The sequence below is a fragment of the Fistularia commersonii genome, chromosome 10, assembly GCF_037954325.1.
Source record: "Fistularia commersonii isolate RoL2024-O1a breed Wild chromosome 10, RoL_Fcom_v1.0, whole genome shotgun sequence".
NCBI classification, from domain to species: Eukaryota; Metazoa; Chordata; class Actinopteri; order Syngnathiformes; family Fistulariidae; genus Fistularia; species Fistularia commersonii.
Genome location: NC_141293.1, coordinates 13,078,132 through 13,099,065, shown reverse-complemented (window position 1 = coordinate 13,099,065; position 20,934 = coordinate 13,078,132). Strand labels below are relative to the sequence as shown.

General features: G+C 47.2%; 2 protein-coding genes across 4 annotated transcripts in view; both read left to right on the top strand.

The window, feature by feature from the left end:
* The first annotated feature begins 239 nt into the window (after positions 1-239).
* On the top strand, positions 240-5,426 carry sostdc1a (sclerostin domain containing 1a). The gene is made up of 2 exons (XM_086154390.1): positions 240-522; positions 4,089-5,426. The coding sequence occupies exons 1-2, from the start codon at positions 306-308 to the stop codon at positions 4,535-4,537; spliced, it is 666 nt and encodes a 221-aa protein (XP_086010516.1). The 5' UTR covers positions 240-305; the 3' UTR covers positions 4,538-5,426.
* A 945-nt stretch (positions 5,427-6,371) lies between these two features.
* The window catches only part of crppa (CDP-L-ribitol pyrophosphorylase A), a 52,904-nt gene continuing 38,341 nt past the window's right edge, over positions 6,372-20,934 (top strand). For all 3 annotated transcript variants that reach the window (XM_086153807.1, XM_086153809.1, XM_086153808.1), the window contains exons 1-6: positions 6,372-6,694; positions 8,749-9,022; positions 11,741-11,890; positions 16,126-16,230; positions 17,601-17,646; positions 20,207-20,304. In XM_086153807.1, the coding sequence (XP_086009933.1) occupies positions 6,453-6,694; positions 8,749-9,022; positions 11,741-11,890; positions 16,126-16,230; positions 17,601-17,646; positions 20,207-20,304 (915 nt within the window). In that variant the 5' untranslated portion in view covers positions 6,372-6,452. The remainder of the gene's footprint in view (positions 6,695-8,748; positions 9,023-11,740; positions 11,891-16,125; positions 16,231-17,600; positions 17,647-20,206; positions 20,305-20,934) is intronic.

Sequence of the window (20,934 nt, the reverse complement as noted above, 5' to 3'; positions counted from 1 at the left end):
TTAGATGTTTAAATATTTAAAATGTATTCAAGTTTTCGGTGTGTGCGCACGGTCAGTCGAAGCGACCCCGGTTTTTTCCCTTTTGAGTCTCAGCGCGAGCCCTCGGCTTGATAAAGCCGGTGGGCGTGGCCTCTTCCCCGGGGCGCGACCAATCAGAGCGGCGCGCCGTCGCGGACACACCTGAGCGGGTGCCAGTCCGGGAGGCGGCCCGGATCTATAAAAGCCCCACTGGTTCCCTCCGTGGCGCATCAGTCTCTTTCCGCCTGGAACTACATGCTTCCTCTTCTTCCTCCTTTTTCACGACCATGCACCTGAGCGCACTCCTCTTCCTGTGCGCGCTCCTCAGGAGTTGCCATTCGTTGAAAAACGACGCCACGGAGCTTCTTTTCCCACCGCCGACGGCCACGGCCGCGGCCGCTGCGCATGCGCAGGAACCCCGCGGAGACGTGTCGCTGAATCGCGCGCGCGCCGGCGGCAGGAGACACGCGGCGGACGCGGGAAACGCGGCGCACGAGCGAGCAGGTGAGAGACGAGGGGGATGGAGATACCGATACTTCCGGTTGAAACTACCGGAAGTCGATCGCTCGCGCCAATAATCTGGGTTTTATTCATTTTATTAATCTCGGATTGTTTATATCCTATGCAAGTTAAAAAAAATATGTTTAATCTGAAACATGTAATTTTTTTAATCATTATAATATATATTTCTGTGTGTGTGTGTGTGTGTGTGTGTGTGTGTGTGTGTGTGTGTGTGTGTTATACATTTTTCATAATCTGTCTCTCGCTACATATGTATATCTCTATTTGTATATTTGTGCAAATTATTGCTGTATGATTTCAAACTGCATAAAGAGTCCCTCTCTATCTCTCTCCCTATATATGTATATCTATATATTTATGCAAAATAATGCTGTATGATTTCAAAGAGCATAAAAAGCCCTTTATTTTTCCATTTAATAACGTATATTTTATAAAGTAATATATGAACAATATTTTTTAAAAACGTTTTTTTTTTTCATTTTAATTGACAACAAATAGAGATAAAAAGAAAGAAATGATGACCTGCCAATGATGAAATTCCCATTACACGCGGGTGCGCACACACACACACACACACACACACACACACACACACACACCTATCTATCTATATTTACATTCATGCAAAAATATTTAAACATGATGTATGATTTCAAAGAGCATTAAAACCCCTTTCAAGTTTTGCTCAAAAAAATAACAAACGCCTCTAAAACAATTATTTACTTGGTGGTAATTGATTTGAATAAAGAATAAAAGAAAGAAATTCTGACTTATCAACCATGCATTTTTCATTATATGTAGACACACTATCTGTCTATTTGTCTGTGTGTGTATGTATATATATATATATATATATGTATATAAATGTATATATACATGTGTGTGTATACTCATGCATGTTGTCGTAACAAAACTGCAGCGTAACAAAACTGCAGAATCTATGGATTTGTTTATTGATCATTGGATTGTTGTGGGGTCATGTGACACGCTACAGGTCCGCCACCCAGTGACAACAGAATCTTTTCGGAGAGAAAAATACTTTTGGGTTTGTTTTGTGATGCATGAGTGACCTGGAGGAACATTACCCCACCGAGTAAACACACACACACACACACACACACACACACACACACACACACACAGTGGTTTGAAATCATGTGCAGATCTCGGTCTTTTCCACAAAGTTCTCGAATAAGGGCTGAGCGGCTGTTTGTAATGTTTGGAATTAAAAGTGGAGGAAGAGGGGGTGGAGGGGGAGATGGTGGGTGTAGATCTCACGTTTCATCACGACAAGATATCATTTCCAGTATTTGGCCGGGAATAAGATCCGGGATTTGGATGATAAGTCGGGAAAGACTCAGATTCAAAGCAGCCGGCAAATTATAGGTGATTCGGTTAACAGGAAGTTGAAAAGGTCATACAGGGATCTCAAATGAAAAGCAGATGTCACTGTATATATTTGTGCGAATGCACTAATAACGTCATGTCTGCAGATTTGTGTAAATGGGATTTCATTTTTTTGTTTTTTTTCCTCCAGCCTTGTCAATAATTCATAATTTGATGGGCTTCGATGGCAATGACGGGATGATGTATTCATCGGGATGATTATAGAAATTTCTTTTGGAATTTTTATCAAATCTGACAAATGTCAGGCTGGCTTGCATAAAAATGCTTTGCATAAAAAAAAAAAAGAATGTGTGTTGGTCTCTTGGTAACTACGGCAACAAAAAAAAAACTAAAATCACAAAAAAATCTTGGTTGTAAAGCATGCTTGCCACGTGACTTGGGAAATTGAAGGAATTATCAACAGTCCCACCGACTTTGGATGATGATTTAAGTAACCATGGCAACAAAATAACCTACCCTCTGTCATAGGGCTGATGATTTCATTCAAGCTTGATGCCTGGCGGAGGCTGTTGGCCTGGTGTCTCACATTATTTCTTGCACCCTATAGTTTGCAGCGCAACCAGGTGCCACAGTGGTCACATAGATCCACTCCTGCGCTTCCACGCACACACACCAGGCCGGGCGCAAACACTGTCGGACCACAGATCGGTGTCCTGTTGTGGCTAAGACATGAGCACCGTGGCAAGGAGTGGGAGGCATTCAACCCACTGCCACGCTGGCGGCCATTGTCTCTGGAGCGTATGATGTGATGAATAGAGCGTAGCTCAGGTTACTCTGAGGATAGGGGGCGCGAGGAGGGAGGGGGCCTGGTACCGGCAGCGCATGTAGCGCGGAGGTAATCCTCCCGTCTGTGCCTCTGTGGAAAACCCTTGGATTTGTAAAGGCAGTTGCATGATTTGCTCTTTCACATCTGGTCAAATCTATCACTGATCAATAATCGTACCTTGGCTGTTCGCTGAAGGTCAGGTTCTACTCAGGCGCCTCTGCCTGTCGTGAAGGTGGTGCACCGATGCAATGTTTCATTCGTTGCATCATGAATGAAACTGTATTTTATTTGAATAAAGTCATGATGTAATTAGGATTGTGGTTTTGATTATGATATAAGAGTGTTATAATAATGATATATTGCCTGTGTCGAGAAGTTTTGGCACAACAACAGAATCCCAACAGGAAACAATTGCCTTAAATTCAAGAGAAGTTATTCTTTGTTTTTACTCTACTCTTTTAATAAAACAAATGTCTTTTGTGAAACACTGTGGCTTTTTCTTGTTTAATACAGATTTCTACTATTTATCTATTTAGTTTCAATATAATTTATAGTATTCCCCTTTCTCTGGGAATTAATACTTGTCTGATTTATACTTAAAAAAACAGTATTTAACAATGAAAGTGATTCCATCACAAATGTACAATCAAAAAGATATATATGATTTGAATAATACTTTCATTTGGAGGAAAAAAAACTGATTGACTCAGATGTTAGTATGGAAGTAGTACTGTGATGGAATCAAATTTTAAAGAATTTCTAGATGTATCCTTGACACAAAATTCTGTAAATATTGCTTTTATTCATACATTTGGATTTTAGGTTCCAAGGATTGACAGATGAAATTGTTTTCAGATGAGTTCTGACAATCAGCTAGAAGGTTAGCTTCTAGATACAGGAGCTAGTAGTTAGCTAACTTGCTCTGAAAACTTAAACACATGAAGAAAACCAACAAAAACAAACTCCAGCAGCCAGATAAAGGTTTTCAATCCTGCTTTCTCTGAGGTACTGATGAAGATGCACATCCTCCTGCTAACAATCGCAGAGCGGGACTAGTTGCTAGTGCTAGCATCAACTTTGTGTGTGTGTGTGTGTCTGTGTGTTCGTGCTTGTGTGTGTGTGTGTGTGTGTGTGTGTGTGTGTGTGTGTGTGTGTGTGTGTGTGTGTGTGTGTGTGTGTGTGTTAGCATAGTAGGTCACATGGTCGTATTTGGACCCGGGGTCCCGGGAATGCTTGGGGCTTGAATTTGCAACCTCTAGGTTTGCAGACTCCCTGATGGGACCTTCAGCCGACCTCGGCTGCTGAATGTTCAAATATAAGCCGATCGTAAAATTCAGCGGGATCATGATTCTGACCTCCATCTCTCTTCCTGCAGAGCGGAGCCAGATCGGCTGCAGGGAGCTAAGGTCTACAAAGTACATCTCAGACGGCCACTGCACCAGCATCAACCCCATCAAGGAGCTTGTCTGCGCCGGCGAGTGTCTTCCAGCTCAAATGCTCCAGAACTGGATCGGCGGTGCCTACGGGAAGAGGTTCTGGGGCCGTCGTGGTGCTAACGCCGGAAACCAGGAGTGGCGTTGCGTCAACGACAAAACCCGGACGCAGCGCATCCAGCTGCAGTGCCAGGATGGCAGCACCAGGACCTACAAGATCACCGTGGTGACGTCCTGCAAGTGCAAGAGATACTCGAGGCAGCACAACGAGTCGAGCCACAAGTCCGAGGGGGTGGACCTGTCGCCGCCGCAGCTTCTGCACAAGTCCAAGGGGAAAAGGAGGCTCGCGAAGAGCCGGCTGAGCGAGAACTGGCACGATGCCGAACCCTGAGAGGAAGCCGGCGCCAGAAGAGACTCTGAACCCCCCCCACAACCGTGCCAATAAACCTGCCACAGTCGTGTGTGTGTGTGTGTGTGTGTGTGTGTGTGTGTGTGTGTGCGCCTCGGAGGGATTACGAATTGATCTCCGTGAAGCTGGTTCCTCACTGTGACAGAAACTCTGAGGGGGCGCCATGTTGACTTTTTATTATTTTATTTTATTTTTTTTTTTTACAATTTTTGACATTTTAATCCTTGTGATTAAAGATAATGTGAACTGAGCTGGGTGGGGGTGGAGGGTGGGGGTCTTGGCCCCACTGCCACGATCCCCTCCTAATCTTGCTTTCCCTCGGCCAATTTCATAACAGCGTCTAATATCCCCGCCCCCTTCAAATATCTTGTGTAAATACTTTGTAAATATGTCAAATTTTCACCTGCCTTTATGTTTTTTTGCTTCAAGTATGACCATGTGTATTATATCTCACCAAGATTTATGAGCTATGATGTAATATATTCTCCGTGGCGACGTATTGCGCTTGTGCGACACCGAGGCGAAGTCTGGAGGAGCTTTGTAACAACTTCATACAAAATAAATAATCACTTTATGATCACGCGTGTTGTTGTCAGTGGGGCCCGGACGGGAAACGGCCGCTCGTTTCTTCGCCATGTCGTTTGAAACGGGAACACAGGAAACCAGCCATTGTCACTTTGCTCTTTCTTTGTTACAGTCTGTCATCAGATGAAGCTGACTTGTGGACTCAGAATGGTATTTTGATAATTTAAGGAAAATATTAATTTGAAATTTGACCAGTTTCTTTCTTATGCTTAATTTCCTAATGCCTTGAAACTATAATTGTGTGTTATAGATAATTTTAAAAATATATGAACCACGCATATTTTAACATTCCTTGACAATGTGTAATAATGTATTTCCTATCTAAATAGATTGCAGCTTGTATAAAGTGTCCTTGATTTATTGTCAAAATGACGTATATTTTAAAAAAAAAGTAATTCTATAATTCCATTTTTCTTTCCTTCTCCTGAGACTATTTGAATACGCCATATGGAATCAATAACTTTATGTCGGACGAGATGATTAATTCCCAATTGGAAATGAAATCACGCGAGACCTGCCGCCGCGGACCGCCGGGCGGGATCAGGGCCTGCAGTGACCTGGAGCAGCGGCTGTCCAAAAAGCGTCAAGTTGCAGTTATTTACCGTGTTCACACCGAAAATGATCAGTTTAGACTAAAACTCGAATAATCACATACATCTTTCTGGAGGGTTCCAATCACTGTCTGAGCAAATGAAATCAAGGGTGATGACGATCGGATTATCAGTAAAGACCTTGCTCATAAAATACTAACACATGATTTTTATTGTTTTGATTATATTGCCGGGACTTACAGAATCTGCTCTTTAATGTATTTTTCCTGTTCACGATACATCTTTAACTTATATTTACTTTATTCCGTTCCTTATTTATTATGAGTTAAACTCTCCGTGATTTTTTACGTTTTTGTAGCGTTCCTATTAACTACCGTTTCAAAACAAGTAATTCCCAGGTACAGTGTTGTATTTCCAATAGTTTTGTGGTGTCTTCCCTCCTTTTTGTATTACTGTTACATATTTTTATTCCTCGTTTTGTAAAACCTTGGTTGATTTATCAGCCTGAGGTGGCTTATTTCTTTATTTTCCCCGGACATTCCAAAACAATGTCAATAACAAACAGGTGGGGAAGTGTATTTTATTGTGAAGGTGTAAAGCGGAAGTGCACCGCCACGATCGTGTCATTGACGGCGCCTTGATTAATCACACACGTTACCGGCTCGCGTCACTTTTAACGGGACTTTACGGTAACGCGATTTTACGGTAACGGGATTTGTGTGAGCGACCCCCCGCCCCCCACGCCAACGGGCCGCGGACAGATGGAGGGGGACGACGCCAACGTACGACGCGGTGCCAGCGAGCCAGCGAGCCCCGGCGCTCTCCCGGAACGCGAGGCCGCGAGGGGATATCGGGCGCCGGCGAACTGCGGCGTGGGCTTCCCGGTGTCCGTGGTGCTCCCGGCCGGCGGCACCGGGGAGAGAACCGGGCTGCCGACGCCGAAGCAGTTCTGCCGGCTGCTGGGCCGACCACTAATCAGCTACACCATCCAGGCTTTCGAGAGGTAGGGGTACATCCGGGCCAGCGAGCTTCGGGGACTGGACGAGTCCATAAGTTGGAGACGCGTGGGGGTGTTTTCCTCTTCACCTGTGGGTGCACCCTGTGATTAGCGACCACTCAGCCGATACCAATTAACCAATTAGCACCCCCGTCGTGTTTTTAGTGTTTGGTAGCGTCTTCAGGGAAACGTAAACAAACATAAATAAGCTAATAACATGAGTGTATCCGTTGGGTGAAATTAGAGTAATTGTGTCACAGAACTAAGAAAAGTGATGAAAAATAAGCTGTGAGGAGCACGGGGTAATAAATCTACATATTTACAAGATGTAATTTCAGTTTGTTTTTCCGGACAAAACAGTAACAGATGTGCAAAGTTGCAGTTCCTCATCGTCTGAAGGGTGAAGCCTTTTTTCCCCGCTCAAAGTTTCCTAGCTAAGTCGTTTTTCTCAGCGTGGGGGGGGGACAGAGCACAATAAAGAATGAAAGATAATTCTCTGAAAATGGAGACGAACGAGTACAAAAGGAGCAAGACATCGCCTAGAAAGGATTGAAAAGGGGTCAGAGTTCGCAGGATTCCCCCTTACAACACAGTCCGTCTTCCATAGTCTGCAGGTAATCTCAGGATTTGGGGAAAAATATCCCTGGAAAAAGAAGGAAGCCAGAAAACAAAAGCATCACACGCGTAGACAGACGTGGCCACTTCGTTTTTCTTGCAGCCCCACGACTATCTTGACGCCTTGATCTATAGTGATCAGAAAGATACAGCTATTCACCTATTTCCAGACTCTTCCGCCCCTTTACTGGTCAATCATGAAAGCCAAATCAGAGTTATTCAATTTACTCTTCCAAAATTTGAATCCCGGGTATTGACAGAATGAGGGGAATCGAACCAGGCTTCTGGATACGAATGAATTACTTGCTTTGACGTAAATGGGAGTAATTAGGCTAAAGGTTCTCGGACTGCGCCAGCAGTGAGCGGGAAACATCCACCCTTGGATTTGCAAACACAGAACTTGGACACAGCGCCAGCCTGATAAGCCCTGTTTCTGCTTTAAAGAAAAAAAACAAGCATAAAACCCAAAACTTGCTGGATGCTTGAAGATTCCAGTGCCGCCGTGTTCTCTGCTTTGCCTCCTGGACAGGAGAAACCTCATCTGTGCTCGCTGTAAAAGAACCCAAGTTAAACGCATCTACCCACCCACAAACCCCCACGCGCAGATTTGTGGCTCGCCGGGTGGCGGGAGGTGGTGGAGCTCTGGCTCGCGATGGATGGGTTGCCTCCTCAGCCCCGGTTGCACAAACACCAAGGCGTCCTGCATCCAGGTTGGCTGTAAATCCCTCCTCTCGAGTGAGAGAGCAGCAGTGTATGAAAACTTAACCTTGGACTAGGTAGCTCTCTTCTATAATTGTTTTCCTCCTAAGTGTGTGTGGAAAAAAAAAAAAAAAAGATCCCTCAAAAGAAAACCTTTTTTCAAGTTCTTTTCAACAAAATCCAAGGCTGTTCAAAGTGATTGAGGTCTAACATCTTTATGAACACAAGACAGATTGACTTTCACTCATTCTCACATCTAGAGACATAAAACCATTCACTCTTTCATTTGGGTCATATAGACGAAGAACCATTCACTCACTCATTCACATGAGACATCCATTCATTCACTCATATAGAGACATACAATCATTTACACACTCATTCACAGGTCATGTAGAGAAAAAAAAACAATCATTCATTCACACACCATTTTAAAGAGACAAACAACCATTCATGCTGTCATTCAAATGCCATATAGAGACATACAAACATGTCATCGAGACACCGGACCAATTGGAGACAAATGATCTCCACTTCTAGAGCAGTTTGACACCTTGCGATTTCAAAGACACCAGAACGTATTCACACACTCAGCAAGGCCCTGATCAGACCATTGGAAGAAACTTACGGCTCAGTGTAGTGTTCAAGGGTGCTTTTGACAGGAGGAGATCGAACCACCAACCCTCCGATTGGATGCTCCAGTGTCTTAACGTCTCAACTGGAGGCGGCTGGTCTTCTCGTTTCAGGGTGCCATGGATCCAGAGTGTCGTGGTGGCCGTCGCCAAGGAAAACATCGACCTGATGATGGGCATCGTCAGGCGCTTCCGCCACGCGAAGGTTCGAGTGGTGCCCGGCGGTGCCACCCGCCACCGCTCCATCTGCAACGGGGTCCTGGCCCTGGATGAGGAGGCAGGGGGGAAGGCTGTGAGGCCGGAGGTGGTCATCATCCACGATGCGGTGCGGCCGTTTGTGGAGGAGGATTTTCTGCAGAAGATCGCCATGGCTGCCAAGGAGCACGGAGTCAGTGAGAGTTTCAGTTTGGATTATTTTTCTCTCTTTAGAGGTTCTCCGTGTTTTCCCTGTTCCTGCATGGAACAATTTGGAGAACATGGAGGTCCCTCTCTTTGTGAGGGACCTTCAAGTTCCATCCTGCTTACATGGGTTCTATATGATTGGTTCTTCAATTGGTTCTTCATGTTTTCCCTCTTACTGCATGGGTTTAGTCTAAGAGGTTCTCTATGTTTACCTTGTTCCTGCATGGACTCTTTCTGTGTTGAACCTCCATGTTCTACCCTTCTTGCATGGCCTCTCCTTGTGTGGAACCTCCATGGTCTTCTGCCTGGGTTCTCTCCCTGTTCCCCTGCCAGGTTTTCCGTCTTCCCCTCCATCTTTTGAAACCAGTCAGCATGTTCATTGACTGGCTTCTCTCAATGTTCTCCAGTCTGGGTTCTCAATGTTCTCCAGTCTGTGTTCTTTTCAGGTTCTCCAGAAGGTTCACTGAAGACACTAAATTGTTCCGTAGGTGTGAATGAGAGAGTGAATCTCTCTCCATATGACGCTTTGTGATTGACAGGTCACCACCTCCAAAGAAGACCGATAAGCATTACAGACAATGAATGAATGAATGAATTTTCAGTGAGTTCCTTCAGTAACTGTGTTTGACAAGTGACGGAGGGCACAGCTGTTGGACTGACATTGAACACATCACCCGGGTTGCGCGTGACGTGTTTGACATCAGCGACGCTCTGTCAGACATTTCACTTTGGAAAGAAATGTTTCTTTAAAGTTCAAGCAGAAAGAAAAGAAAATATTGACAACTTAAAGCCACGTGTTGGATTTCCAGCTGTGTTTTATTTTGAAAGAAGAAAACATGACCGATGGAACGAAAGGAGACTCTCTTTGGTCGTTTCCAGAAAAAACATGGTCCAGCAGACAGTCGTGATTTCAACAACGTGTCCATAACAAAGGCATGGTGTAGAAGTCTAATAAACAAAGTTTGTCCAAGCTCAGAAAATATTGAAATTAGAGAATATTTTTGTCAGGAACACATGGAGGGGCTTTGGAGCTGCAACAATGTGGATTGGCTCCCGGGGGCTCAATGGCCCCCCCTTAGTGGCTGAGCCGGTAAAGCCCACTGTGCAGGCAACAACACTCCACTGTTGTCTCTGTGGGCGTCCATCAGGGAAAGTACCTGGTACCCTGTACTTTTGTAGCACCTGCTTTGGTGAGGCTCCAAATGAATTGAGCCGGTACTGAAACGTGACGCCAGCAGACTGCCGGCTGCCGATTGGCCAGAGAGTGTCATCACTGAGCCACATGTCAGCATGTCTTCTAGCATGTAGCCTTCCCTGGCTCTCCTCTTCTTGCTTTGCTTGATGAGAAGAGAGCCAGAAGTGGCTACATGCTAGCAGGACTGCTGATTGGCCAGAGAGTGTCGTCACTGAGCCACATGTTAGCATGGCTGCTGGCATGTAACCTCCCCTGGCGGTCTTCTCTTACTTTGCGTGAAGAGAAGCCACAGGTGGAGCAACGAGTCCATCACCACCGCCGTGTCCTCCATTGTCAGTGTTTGGTAAAATCATGGCGAGGCAGATCCCACTCACTTTTAGGACTTTCAAGGAAGTAATAGAATGCCATTTAAACCCAGTTGAGTCCAGATGGAGTGCCATAATTTCTCCAGAATTTATCCCCCTACTGTCCGGCCACGAAATGCTGAATATATCTTCACAATATCTCAAAAAAAATGTATGATCCAAGGAAGAAAGAATGACTGCCGTAGATTCAAGGATTTAGTTAAAACACGCGGATCACCGTGAGAGGTGTGTTAAAGGGCCAGTGTTGTGTACGTTCTAGCAGCGCCCAGTGGTGAAGCCACAGATAGCAGCCCTCAGCGCTGTCGCTTCCTGGTACTGATTGGCATGCAAAGCAGCCAATGAAACGAGTGATCGCCCTCTCCCCTGTGCTCTGAGACCTGCTGAAGAGAGCTAATTGGACGCCACGTCTCCTGAGGATGCCTTGAGTTGTCTTTTAATTGCTTCTCCAGAAGCGGAGAAGGATCTCGTCGCGGGATGTCGAAAAACAGAACGCTGACTTGTATCTGGCACGCAGCTCCAGATTAATAAGCTTTTCGGGATTAAAGCTGGGAAAGGCGGGGGGGGGGGGGGGGGGGGGGTTCTTCCTCTCGCTCCCAAAGCATTTGTCCTCCCGTCAGCCGTTTCCACTCAGCCGTGGCGAAGCATCAGGGGACGCCTCCTGAGTGGATTCGCAAATGTTTTCGCGTTATTTCGGAAATGTCTTTAAACGACGTGGCGTGCAGGAGGACAGCGCCGCACAGTGGCCGCCACTGGCGCAGCCACTTGCAAGCGTGCATGAATTATCTGTACCGCTTGTCCTGCACTCAGGGTCGCAGGGGAGCCTATCCCAGCTGTCATTGGTCGAGAGGCTGGGTTCACCCAGGACAGGCCGCCAGCCAATCACCGGGCCACATGCAGAGACATACAACCATTCACCCTCTCATTCACACACGACGTGTGAATAGAGAGATATCGTCACTGAGCCGCCCTCATCCATTTATTCATATATATATCTTGTCGTCCCGCTTTATTTTGTTATGATGATGAGGAACATCTCCATCACCGCCGTGAATGACGGCGTCCAGAGAGACGTTTTGTCTGGAAGGCTTTCTGTTGTTCCTCTCGTTTGGAATTGAGTGTTTCCTCTGTCCACCCCTGCATATAGGCGGCGGGGGCCGTCCGACCTCTGGTTTCCACGGTGATTGCTGCCACGTCGGAGGGCTTCCTTGACCACTCCCTGGAGCGGGCCAAGTACCGAGCCAGCGAGATGCCGCAGGGTTTTGCCTACGACGTCATCCTTCGGGCCTATCAAAGGGTAAGACTCGGGTCCGCCCGGCCAGGCTGCCGTCTTTAACCTCCGCGGTTCAGTTGGTGCCATTGTAAGAAATGAAAACGGCATCCACAACTTTCTGAGCTTTACTGCGTGAACGTTGGAGGTCTTCAAGGTTGCTCTTCCACCACTCTCTGCGTGCCCTTACTAATGTGCTTCGCTTACCGAAGGCTGTTCTGCTGCTGCTTCACGATTGAGACGTGTTTTCCCGTGTTCTGCGGTGGAACTACAATAATACCCCGGCTTAGGAGTTGAATTAGCTCCATGACTGATTTGGTAACTCCATTTGCTCGTATATCAAATTAAATTTCCCAAATGAAATGAATTGAAAAGCTATTGAGTTTCATTTGGTGCTCTATCGCTTAACCTCAACTTTACTTACTGGCTACACACTTAATGCTACAATGTGCTGCTAAATGTAACTTGCACACTTTGCTACACTTTACAGCTAATTTAGCAACGTTGCCGCTCCTCTTTTTAAAACAATCAAACCGTCCCCGACCACCTTTGATTGCCTCTTCTGAAGACACTTCCCTTTACGTTCCTGCTGTCTGCTGCACCAAATCCCTGTAAATGTCTGCTGCCTTCTCACAGATGATGCCCTCACAGATGATCCCCACCTCGTTTGTGTTTTCCCATAAGTTTCTCTGACCTATCTGGTAGTGGTGGTCTCCGCGTCCGACTCTTTCTTTTAATGCCACTTCATGGACAGCAGTGGTCGATGTCGACCACAAGACTCGGCCCAGAGCGGCATTTTGGTGACGAGCTAGCAAACTTTGAACCCGCCATCTCAGAGCCCGATGGTTACATCGACAGTGGCGACTCGTCACCTCAATTATTCTCAAAGCGCCGCAGACATGAAGCCAGACTGAAGTTGGGCGGTACAAAAGGTAGACTTTGTTATGTGGCGGGTTTGTAGCCCCCCGTCCTCCTCCTCCTCCTTCTCCTCCACCTTTGAGAAGAAGAGAAAGTGTAAGGTGTCTGTCAGGTGAAAAATCTCCCAGCGCCTCACAGCATGAGGAGCTTGACATCCATTGAGGCTGGAGGAACCAGGGGCCGCGGAGACAAAGGGAGAGGGGGGCTGACACCCAATCTCAGCCCCGCCGAGGTCCTTTGTACCGGGAGGCAACGCTAAAGGTCAAGTTACCCCAAGACATGGAGCATATATCTCCTGCCATTCCTTTTTTTCAGCTGTAATCCCAGACGGGTGCCATGAGAGCCAGACCTCAACAGCGATCCCGATCTGATACAGGGCTTCAAAATAAAAACGTCGGCTGGAAACAAGTTGACGTGGATATTTGTGACGACTTTTTCCCGTTCGTCAGACCACATTGGACTTTTGACACCAACCGGTGTAACTTTCCACCTTTTGCCATTTATCCTTCATATTTAATGTTTGCATTATTGATTTATTGTTATTTGGGAGGCTCTCAGAGCTGCGTCTCACTTTTGGTGTTGGCTCTTGGCTGTCTGATGTTCGCTTCCTGATTTATAAAGATGGAGAACTTCCTGGATTGATGGTCCATAGTTTGAGGAAGACAAACAAATAATCTTACAAGAAAAGAGCAGGTTCTTTGTGTCCTAGAGAACCCACGTGCCTTGAAAATCAACTGAAATGCCCAGGAAGATTTTCAAGGAGTCAACGTTTTTCGCTTTCTCCTTGTCAGAGCCTCTAAAACTGGCAAATCCCATCGTGTATAGAGGTATGCAACCATTCACCCTGTCATTTACATGTCATGTGGAGACTTTCAACCCTTCTCCCATTATGTAGACTTACAACCATTCAACCTCTCATTCACATTTCATGTAGTGAAATACAACCATTCACTCATTCACTTACGTCATATAGAAACACACAAACATTCACTCATTCATTCAACCTTCTTATAGAGACATAGACCCGTGCACATGTCATAGAAACCAATCACTCTTTCATTCACACTTAGTATGGAGACAAAATAAAATTCACCCATTCATTTTACCGTTTTACAGATACACTATTCATATTTCATAGACACAACAATTCACTCTTTCATCCACAGTTCATGAAGACCCATGCAATCATTCACTCTGTCATTCAATACATCTGGACAGTTTAGGGTCTCCAATGAATCTACTGCACGTGGGAGGACACCAGAGAACTGGAGGAGGAAACCCACGTAAAGACAGGGAGAAAAAGGAGAGTCCAAACAAAAAAAGATCCCATTGCGGAATCGAACCACGGACCCTCTGGCGCTGAGGCGGAAGCTCTGACCACTGCCGCCAGAAAAACATAGATATCCTGAGGCAGCCCGGCTCCATTTCACCCCCACAAACCGTCAACTCCCGATATTTGGAATAACTGGATTTTTGACTGGAGAGCAATGGAGTTGTTTTTAAAAATGAAAAGAACAAAAAAAAAAAAAAAGTTGATAAAGGCATCAAACTTGAAGGTGCTGCGTTCACATCCGATAAAACACAACCACGTGTGCTGGCGGACGAGCGCGGAAAACAAAGTGCCAGAACAAACAAGGGCCGAGAACGTCTGCTTTAAAGGAGGTGGAAGTAAATGACCCTTCACTGGCTCATTGCTTTATACTGCACTGCTGTGTGTTTCTGGATATCTGGCTCACAGGCGGCAGGTGATGTAAGCGATCGACGACCTCCGCGGAACCCCTGCCTCCTCCCCCACCGACTGCCAATTCAAATAAGATCCTGCGGGCGAAGTCGGCGCTGTCAGCTCCGAGCCGTGAACGCCTCGTAATGGGAATTATGAGGAAGTCGGAATGAAAGCCCCCCCCCGAAAATCCCCGACCAGATCAAGCCGCTTTACCGCGAAAAACAAGTCCGGGAACAAACGCTAGCGTAGCATCAGCCCATGTCCTGGAAACACATGGGAACATCTTCGTAGGGCTGTTGCTCCAGAGCCCGTCATCCATCAGCCAAAGAAAACAGCTTCCTCTGAAGTACCTGCTGAAAAATGTGGTGTCTGCAAGGAGTCTGTTTTCCTTCGCCACAAACGCCCCCTGTGATCCCGGCGAATGAAAGGGCCCGCCATGGCGAGACGCAGCGGTGAAATATCAGTTGGTAGTAAAGAAAAAAAAATGTCCGCCGTGAATTCCAGCGTTTCGAAGGAGGTGCTGGGATGAATCTCCTGAATGGGAGCGCCAGCAGAAGACCAATCCCAACAAAGCATACCGCTGCTCAACAGTCATCTGTCTGGTTGCCGTTCCATTCACTTCAGGTGGCGTGAAGATGATCTCGCTTTGACGTCTTCACGATATTTGAACTCCACACCGTGAATGCTGAATCCAGAAGATCCCACATTCTGCTGCTTCTTAAAGGCAAACTGACTCTCGACCCTCAACTTTACTTTCCTTGCAATCCAGGGATCAGTAGTGTGGCTCTTCTGCCCCCATCTGCCAGCATAGTCATGAACTTCCTGCGCCCCAGTCTCTCCGCGGGGGCAGAACGTTGAATTCACCAAAGCTCTGGATGGTTCCAGAAGTCCAGCGACAGGATGGGAACTTTCCATGCAGTCAGGATGTGCGCCGACGTACTTTGTCTGTCTTGTCTTTCGCCATTTTCATCAAAAATAAAAGACTTGGGAGTTTCCTTTTATTAATGTTCCACCCACAGACAGAGCGTGCCTGCGTGGCTAATGTTAATAACATATTCACAACCACCTTGTAGATTTGACTTTGTCAATGCTAGCTCATTTTTTTTGTCCCCGAATAAATGTCCGTCTAGCTTGTCAGGCCAGAGATTGCCTTAAGTGTAAAAAAAAAGCGAAGCAAAGGTAGGTGCAAAGGTACTTGACCAAAAGTGCCTCATTTGTCGGCCATATTGGAAGGGAGGTCATGAAAATAGCACTTAGTTTAAATGCCATTTTATTCCCTGACCAAGACCGATGGACGTCCTCATGAGGTGGCGCCGCCAGCTCGAGGCGTTTAACACAGACTGACGTCAATGCAACATTCTTTGTAAAAGTTCTTTTGGCAAGACAGAAATCCAAGTCCTCAGCCAACCGGGTCTGTGAAACGCTTGACTGTTACTATTAGCATTTTCTTTTTCTATCTGTTAGACAAGTCTTGGAGATGTTCCATTCATAAAGTAGATCCCCATATATAGACCCCAGAATTTTGGCTGTCATAAAATGCGTTGGATTATCTGTCCGCAGGTCTGTGAAGCTACATGTCAGTGCCCCTCCGGCCCTCACTCTGTCCTGTTCCCTTCCCCAGTGCACTGAGTCCGACTTGGAGTTTGGCACCGAGTGTCTCCATCTGGCCCTGCAGTACTGCGGCACCAGCGCCAGGCTGGTGGAGGGGCCGCCAACCCTGTGGAAGGTGAGAGTTGCCAGGCTTCTGGTTTGGGTTTGGAGTGGGTATGGTGACGGTACACACTGGCGGGCACCGCTGCGTGCCCGCCGCTGATTTATCGTAGGGGCGTGAGGAGCATTCCTGGGGGAAGGGATGCTGGCAAGAGGAAACAATAAAATATTGGACGGCCCCTCTCCCCCACTTCACCCCAGGCCCTATATTTCCACTGTGGTGCAGACTCCTAGCCCTCGTCGTGATTTAGTATCCCGAGCTCGCCAGCTTGTCACGAGTGGAGGAAGAGCAAAAAGGAACACAACTGTTGCGCGGCGGCCATGTATGCTCTCTCCGTCCGAGGTTCCTAGTACAAAAAAAGTTCCACTCTGGGTGAAGCTGCAGAAGAAATACGTCAAGGCCTGAACCAGATCCAGGTGCCCCAGTCCCTGGCGCTTATAATTTCAGTTGAAGATTGGTATTTTCCATTGCTGATACTTTGCAGGACACACGCATGCACAGAGACCATCACAACAAGCACATTGACTGGCCCCAACTTGGACTGCAGTGCCACAAGTGTCTTTCGGGTCTGAGAGCGGTTAAGTCCTGGAAAAGTCCTCTGGGCCACAGTTTAAGGAAAGTTCAGAAGGCCATCCAGCCCCAGGTTCTTTGGGGTACGAGCCAAAGCAGCGATAACCAGACTTCCCTTTCTATGGCCAATTGGGGAATCCTGAGGCATATCCAGGACACCCTAAAGACATAGTTCCTCCAGCGTGTCCCAGGCATGTCCCAGCGGGAGGGGACCAAGAACACCTCACCAAGGAGCTGTCCAGGAGGCATTCTGACCAGAAGCGCAAACCCTCTCATCTTGCTCCTCTGGATGTGGAGAACCAGGCCCCCCTTGGATGGCTGAGCTCCTCACCCCAGCTCTGAGGGAGAGCTTGTCTACCCTGCGGAGGAAAGTCATTTGGCCACCTACATCCATTATCTGGTTCTTTGGGTCACTTCTCCCAGCTGGTGACCAGAGTTGGGGGTGTGAAGGTAGATCCACTGAGATCATGGAGATCCTTCTTCACCACGACGGGCCTATGCAGTCTTCATCACTGTCGACTGCTGCACCGATCACCTGCTCCATTTTCCTTCACTCCCGAACAAGACCTTGACATACTTTAAGTCCTCCACTTAGGTCAGGATCTCATCCCCGACCCTGGAGAAGAGCATTAAATAGAAGGGTTCAGCGGAGTTCTAACGTACTTAGCAAAAACAAACAGAATGGAGTCTTGGTTGCTTTATTTCTGTACTAAACTAAATACCAGAATGAGATACAACCTGAGTTTTCATGGTGCTGTGTTTGAGATGTGGTTTGAAAATTATTTACAGTAACTGATACTTTGTCGCCCCCTCAGGTAACCTACCGACGGGACCTGGCCGCCGCCGAGTCCATCGTCAAAGGTGAGTAATGATCTTTCTCCTTTTTTTTTTTTTCTTGTATTTGCTCGAGGGCGTTTCCACCAAGCGGACGTGATGGAGAGACACCGCTGCTCGTCTTTGATCGGAACTCCCTCAAATATTAGCTGGGTTTTGTCTCTTTGAGGTGGCTGAATCGCGCCGCGGCCCGACCGGAACGGCGCTTTGTAGCTCCGTGTAGCCGTCTACGTTGCGGCACAGAGCGAGTCGGGACAAGAGAGACTGTCACAAATCAGTGGGAATAAACACATCTCAATATTTCACCCCTGCTGGCACCTGGACCAACAGTTACCTGTTTGATGATGACATCAGACGTCGATTATTCCGGGGCTGAATGAACTCATTGTGTTCCGCAGACGAGACGCCAGCGAAGAAAGTTCTCAACATCTGTCAATATGAGAAACTGTCAGGGGCCTTTTCACTCTGGCTTTGGCTTGTCTGTGTGTGTGTGTGTGTGTTAGAGTGTATGAATGTGTGTGTGTGGGCCTCCATGTGCATGCCGCTTGCTATGTATGTGTTCGCCCGATTATTTTCCCAAGACAAAACTTCAGAAGGGAGATTTACGAGTTCAAAATGTAGCGTGTAAATCAGACAAGATGGCCGCTTCTTGTCAGCAACCTTCAATGTTTATATGCTATATATTATATATAGCCGTACTTCTACTTTCAGGTTATTTTACCCTTTCCCCACTACCTTCGGGAAATTACCAAGATTATCCTCCTTGTGTTCCAAAGAATGTGACATCAATCCATGCAGTAGACGCACCCAGAAAGCTTCTGGCCACTAGGGGGCGCTGTGAGCGCCGCAATCCAGTTTTTGCTGCGTATAGAAGCGGCAGCATCCACAACACCCACTACAAGAACTCAAATTTGGTTGGGGAATATTTTAGTTTTGCATTCCCACAGGCAGTGAGAGACCACGATCATTACTGATGTGACCTAAGCATCTGCGACGTGCACCTTGGGCTCCACACTCAAAAACAACCACCATGAAGGAGAGGGCGATAACATTGAAAGCCATGTTGAAGAATGTGCATGTTCTGCATGAGGGTAATAATAACCATGGACTATCAGATGGATTTAAGTGTTTTTACCTTCTTCCTGCATTGCTTTCGCTGTGTGAAGAACCCCATTAGCCATTAGCTAACACTGCACTTGCTCTGGCCAAAATGTAGATGTTCCTCTGCGAACCCTGGAAACCCCTCCATGGCCCAGCAGACCAGAAGAGCTTCGACGTCTTTGTCGCTCCATCTGTCTTTGTTTCTGTCTATTTTGTTGCAAGAAAACATCTGAGAGGTGACCATGATAGTTTTTTAAAAATGCCGCTCCGCAGGCCACGAGAAGAATCTGGTGATGGGCGTGGCTTATGAGTTCACCCAATCACCAAGCGCCTACGTGTTCATGTGGAACTGTAAAAAGACCCTGCATTGGAGGTGGAGCTTCAATGATTCTAAAATCTGAGGTTCACGGTCCCTGGTATCTCCGCTGTCCCAATGCACCAAGAAATGGCCTAGTTCAGAGAAGGTTCTGGGAACTGCGAAAAGTGCCTACAGTGCCAATGTGACTGGTTGGTTTTCAGGCAGGTAGCAGTGGTTAAAAAGATGCCTATAGATGCCAACAGAGAGAAACTATGGGCTGTTGAATAGAACAAAATTATGAGCTAAAGTGGTGCTTCACCAAGAAACAGAAGGGATTTGACCTCTCCTCAATTGAGCAGAGGGCGGCTGCCCTTGTAGCCTCTGACCTGCAGCGATGCCAGAACTAACTTTTAGAGGAAGAGGAGAAGCTGCAGCGGCAGGATGCGGCGCTGACATCCCCCGCTTTTCATTTTATTCTATTAAATCTGAGGCCTGCGCCCAAGACCCGGCTCCGGCCGGGCAGATTGCCGAAAACCTGCCGCAGTCAAATTGCTGATTTTCCGAAGGGAGTCTGGACTGGAGGGGATTATTTGAAAGATTTGTGTTTGAAATTGGTTTTACTGGATCCCGGGCCGCGGTGAGGGCCGTAAAAAGACTTAGAGATGGAACATCGCCGCACATTTCCTCGTCTTAACGACCACTCTGGTCGCTTTACAACACGTTAAATCACACACGCGTTCGCCCACCCCTCGGCTTGCTAGCACATTCACTCGCCCCGTCGCCGCCAAGCCTACCGGTAGACGGTTTGCCGTGCAAACATCGGAATGACGTCGTGCGTCTGCATGTTTGACCTGCCTGCGTCCATGGCGCCGATATTTCAACTCCTTCTGGCTCTGCTTGAACGACAACCTTGACAGGCTTCTGAACATAGTCCAGTCCTTTTGGGGAAACGTTTTTCCCGTCAGGAGAGAAGACCCATATAACTCCAAGAGTGGCAATGCTAAGCTAATAACAGGGGCTCTTTCACCTCATGGAAGCTAACGCTAATGCTTATCTTATATTGTTGGTACGATTGGTCGCACGAAGAAATTTAGCACTGCCAAGCTTCATATATTGTTATGAAAATGCAAATGCTACGTGCCAATACTAAGTGCTTTTTAAAGTGACGCCACTTCTCCTCCTCCTCAGAGAAGCTGTCCCGCTCTGCCTGCCTGGTCACCGATGGATCAGAGTCGGCCAAGAGTCTTGCCGGCGCCCTGCGGAAGGCAGCAGGAGTCCTGGAAATGGTACGTGTGCGATAGTGGATTGCAAATAGGCGCCTTTTAGCAAACTTTTACAATGCGAGTCCCACCTGGGTGGCCTGGTAGAGGACGCTCGACCCCTGTGGGTGGAGTCCATGACACCCAACCCTCCTCCACTGCTCTCTGGAGACCAGATGCCTGCCCCCCCTCCGAATGGAAGCGTGGGAGTATACTTGATGAATCGAGTGTTCAGCGAAGAGTGCTGACCTCCTCCTACCCGTCTTCGTCGTCCTCCCTTCAAACCCCGTCTCTTCTGTCCTCCCGCCCCTGCCGGATTCCCATGGCGCCATCAGCCCACGTCGCCAAAAAGCGTGTAGAACTACATCATGGCTGCCGGTGAAACATGTCATACCGCCCTTTAGCTGCTGGTTCTCCCTTCAAACCCAGGTGTTAAGGGAGAATCAAGACTTGTCATAAAGCGTTTCCACCGTTTTTCATTTCACTTTGTCAAGAAAAAGTCGCCGCCGCGAAAAATTCGCCTGTATCTCGGCTGAAACTGTGAAAAATTCCCACGAGATGGAGGGTATCTGACATACATCCTTCGGAATTTTCGTTCAGACTTCGATGTACAGCATCTGCTGCCTTTCCCTGAGTCCCTCAGCCTGGAGGGGTAAT